General features: G+C 52.4%; 2 protein-coding genes across 3 annotated transcripts in view; one reads left to right on the top strand and one right to left on the bottom strand.

Annotated features, from left to right (window-relative positions):
- LOC140338116 (fibulin-7-like) overlaps window positions 1-2,984 on the top strand; it is a 3,919-nt gene extending 935 nt beyond the window's left edge. The window contains exons 2-8 of the mRNA XM_072422172.1: window positions 186-254; window positions 506-653; window positions 872-1,042; window positions 1,243-1,356; window positions 2,020-2,157; window positions 2,241-2,379; window positions 2,515-2,984. Of these exons, the coding sequence (XP_072278273.1) occupies window positions 195-254; window positions 506-653; window positions 872-1,042; window positions 1,243-1,356; window positions 2,020-2,157; window positions 2,241-2,379; window positions 2,515-2,875 (1,131 nt within the window). The 5' untranslated portion in view covers window positions 186-194 and the 3' untranslated portion in view covers window positions 2,876-2,984. The remainder of the gene's footprint in view (window positions 1-185; window positions 255-505; window positions 654-871; window positions 1,043-1,242; window positions 1,357-2,019; window positions 2,158-2,240; window positions 2,380-2,514) is intronic.
- Window positions 2,985-4,077: 1,093 nt separating this feature from the next.
- PDPR (pyruvate dehydrogenase phosphatase regulatory subunit) overlaps window positions 4,078-6,422 on the bottom strand; it is a 10,561-nt gene continuing 8,216 nt past the window's right edge. For both annotated transcript variants that reach the window (XM_072421676.1, XM_072421677.1), the window contains exons 17-18: window positions 6,081-6,263; window positions 4,078-5,736 (exon numbers count right to left, since the gene is read on the bottom strand). In XM_072421676.1, the coding sequence (XP_072277777.1) occupies window positions 5,365-5,736; window positions 6,081-6,263 (555 nt within the window). In that variant the 3' untranslated portion in view covers window positions 4,078-5,364. The remainder of the gene's footprint in view (window positions 5,737-6,080; window positions 6,264-6,422) is intronic.

Genomic DNA, 6,422 nt, shown 5'->3' with positions numbered 1-6,422 from the left:
CAGGGTCCTCTCCTCCTCCTGTGTCACTGTCTGTATCTGTCTGTCATTTACAACCCCTATGTATTGTACAGTGCTACGTAATATGTTGGTGCTATATAAATCCTGCTTTTTATTAATGATTGAAACCTTGTATCAATATGTAATGTTTGTGGATTCTGTGATCTGATTGGCTCTTCTCCTCACAGGGGATCACCATGATGAAAGTTCTGCTGCTCGCTGTCGCCCTCCATCTTCTGGGCCTTTCTGCTGGTCAGGTGAGGGGGGGGGGGTGTGATGAGAGGGGGGGGGTTCTCCTGGGGTAATTCCTGTCAGTAGAGGAATATGCCCCGGGGCCCAAACCCAAGGGGCCACATACTAGATGCATACTTGTTCCAGGTAAGGCTGTGATTGGCTGATAGTATAATATGGGGGGGGGGGGGGGCGCTGTGCAGATCTGTGACCCCCCACCGTATTGTATAGATCGCCTGGTTGGGTCCTCCCCCACACATAAACGATTTCCCCCCAGATCTGCTCGGAGCAGCGGGAGGCTCTCCGGACTTTACGTCAGGTGCAGAAGATTCTCGGTGAACACGAAGCGTCGTATCTGCGAGGAATGAGGAGCCTCAACCGCCGACTCAACCAGCTGAGGAGCCACCTACAGAAAGACGGGAAAGGTAGGTCCTGCCCCTCCCCCCCTCCATACATGTGACCATCAGATTGTACAATCCCCCCAGATTTCCCAACATTTGTACCCCTCCCCCCCATTGCTAGGAGATTGTATGGTGTATGGGCACTTGTGTGCTGACTGACCCTCCGTGTCCCCATTTCTTTCTGCTGCCCCCCTGTTACCCCGCACCCTACACATGCCCTCTTCTGTCTCCTTGTACCCCAGACAGTTGCCCTCCTCTGAAACCCCCCCGCCACGGGCGGATGCTGGGTGGAAAGGTGAAAGTGGGGCACGAGGTGCACTTCCTGTGTTACCCGGGGTACCGCCTGCTGGGATCTGAGACCAGAACCTGCCAGGATAACCGGACGTGGAGCGGACTCACCGCCAGCTGTGCAGGTATTGGCTGGGAGGATTCTGGCTTCTGATTGGCTGATGGGAATATTAAACATTTTCCAGCTTCTCCAATCATCACCAACGCCCCAACAACTCAATGTGGCCATACTGGCTCTTGTAGTTCCATCATACCTGGAGCTCTCTGGGGTGACCCCGGCAGACTTCCTAATGATTTATTGTGCCCGGTGTCACTGTTTCTGCAGAGTCGCCAACCAACTCCAGCAACCTGCGCCCGGCCCGGTGTTCATCCTTCCAGGGGACCCAGCACTGCACCTGTGAGGCCGGCTATGTCATCCAACCAGGAGGCCTCTGCCAGGGTAATAAGGGGGTGTATGGGGTGTATGGGGGGTGGGGTCACCCAATGGTTCCCGATCTGTCATTTATCTTCAGGAAATTGGTACATTAAATCCTTACAACTCAAACATGTGATTGTGGGCGGCCAGCAGAAGTCACATGACCCCCCCTTGTGGCCAATCAGCAGCTCTGCCTGAATAGAAATCCCCTCCAGACCAGGAAACCAAAGCCTTGGCATTGGTCATGTGACCAGAAGGGGGCCAGACTTGTTGTGCCAATGTTATGATGGTTTGTATAAAGGGGGCCCCTGAGAGTGTACAGGAGTCACCTGGACCCTGCTTAGCCAACAGGGGCCCCAGGTCAGTTTGGAAGGGGCCCACTGTAGGCTACGTCCACCACCAGTTTGTCAGTTACATGTATGGTAATAGTGTGTCAGTATGAGGTCTGATCCTCGGGGGAGGGGTGAAGCTGTGTTGTGTCCAAGGGGTAGGCATGCACACGCAATGCATTGTGGGATGGGGTAGAAGTTTACTTCCTGAAGGGGGAGCTCAGGTTTGTGGGTCCCCCCATTTTACAGAAGGGCAAAAGTGATGGGGTGCAGACAGCAAAAAAAAAAATACCCTGATGGGGGTATTAACCCTTCCCTGTGCTTTCTGAGGTTACCCTTATTCCCCCCCCCCCCCCAGATATCGATGAATGTGGTTTGTTCCATGGAAGTCTGTTGGCCAAGATTTGTGTCCATGAATGTGTGAATACTCCTGGATCGTACCATTGTGTCTGCCCGCAGGGGTATATCCTGGATTCATCACAGAACAGCTGCCAAGGTGAGACGCCCCATCTATGACCCCCCTATCACCAGAGGTCACATGACCGTGTCACCGCCCCCTTTTCTCTCCCCCCCCCCCAGATATCGATGAGTGCGAGTCGGAACAGAACGCCTGTGCTGGAGGACAGATCTGCGTCAATCTGTACGGCGGCTTCACATGTGTCCGCCCGGAGTGCCCCAAACCCAAACACAACACGACTTACCTGAAGACCTCCGCACAGTGAGTATTTCCCAGTGTTGGGTTTATTCTGCCGCTGCGTCCTCAATGCAGGAACAGGCAGAGCGCCACCTACTGGGGGGCCATATTTATCACCTGCGCTCCTGTCCTATCACCTTGTCTCCTGTTTCTGTGCAGTCAGTGTGAACGGACCCCGTGCCACGTGAGCAGTGCCGCCTGCCTGGATGCCCCTCACTCCATCTCCTTCCATTACATCGCCGTACAGTCCCAGCTGCCGGTTCCTCGTGTTCTTTTCACCATGACGGCTCCGCGGTCCCTAGGAGATTCCCAACGTTTCACCATCACAAGGGGCAAAGGTCAGCGTGGCCTGGAGGTGCGCCAAGCGGGCAGACACAGAGGAGAACTGATCCTGGGCAAATCGCTGAGCGGACCGGCGGAGGTACAGGTGGATGTGGAGATGGCGGAAATGTCTGCGCAGGGGGTGCTGGGGAGGCACATCTTCACCGTCACCCTCTTTGTGTCTCAGTACCCCTTCTAGTCTCTGCAGGAGGGTGGTACCGCGGGGGCGGGGCTTATATTTTCTAACCAATTGTCTGAGTGCTTTCCTTTGTTATGTAGGCAGATCTTTTATACAATGTGCTGGCAGATTCTCGTCTTGTGTTTTTATTGATGTCTTGCTGCGCTCATAACCATTCGCCGCCCAGCGCTTTCAGGTTCGGGGACACCAAATAATCTCCCACAGCAGAGCCCGACCTTCTCCTAGGGGACGAGGTTTCTTTTCCACACATCAGGAGTTAATTTTTGGGTCCAATTAGCAGAGCAGCGCCACGGCTGCTGCCCCCGCCAGGGATAAACATGTTTACTGCACTGGGGTAATGCGCCCGTTGTTTACGGAACGTCTGGAGCCGACGCTGCCAGCACAGGTAAATGGTGACCGCAGCTATGATCAGCACAGCTGCCATGGCATCATATATATATGTATAGGGGCAGGGGCCACGTTGGGCCAGCACACAGGGCCACACAGATTGCTGTACGAAGGAGCCGGGGTCAGGGGGGGTCTTACAGATGGCTGCAGGGTAAATGTCAGAAAGCCGCAGGAGGAGACGGCGCCACACAAAGGGCAGCTTGTGCAGCGGATGGAGGAAGCGCCGGCCATTGGTCAGGTAAACAGCTCGAGGTGAAAGCCGAATCCAGGAAAAACATAGCGAACAGAACACCGATTACCCCTCCCGGACCCCCCCCCCAAAACAGGACGCAGACGATTATTCCCTCTGGGACCACCCCAAAACATGATGCTGATGATTAACCCCTGCAGACCCCCCCAAACATAATACCAAAGATTAACCCCTCCTGACCCCCTCAAACATAACATTGATTAACCACCACGACCCCAAAACATAATGCCGATTAACCCCTTCAGGACCCCCCCCCAAAAAAAAAACCCATAACACTGATTCTTTCCGTACCGTCCCCTCCTTTCCCAAACATAACGCCAATAAACCCTTCCCGGACCCCCCAAAACAGAACCCAGACAATAAACACCTCCTGGACCCCCCAAACATAATGCACAGTGCAGATTATTAGATAATAGGGACTCCGCAGCCCATGAATTTCGCCCCACTGTTGCTCGGCATTGACTGCAGATGTACCCCGGGCCTGCACCCAGGAACTCTTCCGTCACCTCAATATTTTACTTGGGTGTCATAGCAACCATTCCCAATAACACTCCATTGGCGCTGCTATGTTAACGTCTCTTTATTGTTAACTATATACAGTAAAAACCATACAAAGGTTGCAGAAAGTAATATGGAGCCACTCCTGGAGTGACGTCTGTCCTGTGATCGGAGCGCTCTGTGCCAGGTCCATGACCTCAGTCATACGCTGGCCGGTGCCCAGAGCAGTGCTGTCATTGGACTGGGGCCCGGGTCAGCACCTAACAAATAAAGTGCATTGTCTGCAGTCCGGGTCGGAGGACATTCTCAGCGCCGTCAGAAACTTGGAAAATGAAAAACAAAAAGTGCGAGGAAAGATTTAGGATGTGCCAGGACCCACAATGCTCTCTGCAGACCGTCACCCCATATGGCCAATATACAGAAATACTCACCGGGGTGACAACAGAAACTCCCAGGCCGAGCTCCTCCTTACTTCTATAGACCAATCAGAATTACACTTTAACCTCTAAATGAATGGAGCTATGGCCGCAGGGGGAAGACATTTTTATCATGGAGTCTGGGAATATGAAAAGTTTCCCCAACATCTCTGATTCTAAGCCCTCCGAGGGGTACAGGCTGTCACATCCCCACAGAACACTTTGCACCTCCACCACATTCATTGGCTGCTTCCGGTGCCCCACCATAATCTCTGGATCCCCAATATAGCTGTGATGAGTAAGTGTTGGCACCGATGTAAATTATTTATATACCCCCCCCCCACAGATGGGGTCAGCCTCAGCCTATCACAGCAAAGCTCAGAATGGGGAGGATCTGCCCAGCATGAGAATAGTAAATTGGGGGGGGGGGGAAATTAGTGGGGAAATCCAACACTAAACCCGGCCTGTAATCTGAACGGAGTTTCCATGATGAGAGCATTGAGGGTCAGACTGAAAGCTTACAGAGCAATAATTGGGCACCATCGCCGGGTACAGAGGGTTATAATAAATGGCACCAGTGAGGGGTCCCTATTACCTTCACAGCTGATATTGCGTCCAGGAAGAAGAATACAAATTTTGTTCTAGCTGCAGATTGGCATCGGCCCCCTCAGTGTTCTGTTTTTAGGAGTTCGGTGTCTGCAGAGAAATCTGGAAATGTTGTGCTTTGTATGGTGAACTCTCAAGCAGCTGCAGGAACTCATCACATTGTGTGCCCAGCAATGTGGCTCCCAGGGGCCACGCTTCAGCAGGCATCTCTCTGATGACCTTATCAGGATTGATGACAATGCTCCGTACAGGGAAGCTGGAGATTGGGCTCACCGCAGCACTGGATGCCTCTAGCCCGGCTCGGTGTGTCTGGCGGAGGGACCCGATCTGGCTTAGTACCCCATTTCCATGTCTTCCTTCCGGCGTCTCTGGGTGAACAGCGAGCTGAAGGGGTAAAGTTTGGCTTTGGCCTGGAATCTTTGTCCGGCGATTTCTATTTCGTATTCTCCTCGGTTGATGAATTCGGGGGTGACGGGGTCCTGGCTGTTAATGAAGCCCAGGCACACGTGTCTGCCCAGGGTATAACTATAGGCACTGCTGGTGGTCTTCCCCACGAATTCCCCATTGCGGTAGATGGGTTCTCCCCACCAGGGCCACAAATCGAGATCTGTATCGTGATCTTCCAGGATAAACATAGTAAACCGTTTAAAGATGCCCTCTTCCCGCTGTCGCAGCAAAGCGTCCCGGCCAATGAAGTCATAACCCTGCGAGGAGAATAAAACAATAGGAATCTGATGATTGGTCACAGCAATGTACCAGAACCCCTCCCCCGAGGAACCATACCTTTATATTACACCTGAATGAATTCCACAACACAGGAGATGACACTTCTGCCCACATCAATTTAGAACATACCAAAACTATAAAATCATTACCCTAAAAATAATCTCCCAGACTAAAATCTGATTCCTGCAAGAATCCAGATGGATGTGAGAGGGCAGCTATATTAAATATTCCTCCCCAGGTACCAAGCAACCCTCAGATTTCTGCTATAGAGATAGAAGGTGACATCTTGAGGGCCAATGCAACCCAATTCTATAATAGACACCTTGTCCAGCTTGACCCGGAACTCTCGGCCACATTCCAGGGGGGTGGTGAAGGCGTCCAGGTCCTGACCCCAGAAGGCGAAGAACTTCTCAATACGAAGACTCCTCAGGGCGTAGTAACCGGCGTTCCGGATTCCATACTTCTGTCCAACGCTCATTATTTCATTATAGACATGCAATGCATACTGCAGGGGGAGGACAAAAAGTGAGACAGAGAACACGGAGGAAACCCCTAAACCTCCTCATTCCCAATAATGTACATGAGGCTACCGATAGCTAGTATCGGGGTACTCATTGTGTCCTGTGGGTGTGTGAGGAGGAAATCTACACCCAGAGATGGTATC

The sequence above is a fragment of the Pyxicephalus adspersus genome, chromosome 9, assembly GCF_032062135.1.
Source record: "Pyxicephalus adspersus chromosome 9, UCB_Pads_2.0, whole genome shotgun sequence".
NCBI lineage: Eukaryota > Metazoa > Chordata > Amphibia > Anura > Pyxicephalidae > Pyxicephalus > Pyxicephalus adspersus.
Note: the sequence above shows the minus strand (reverse complement) of the source record. Positions and strands in the feature narration are given on the sequence as shown.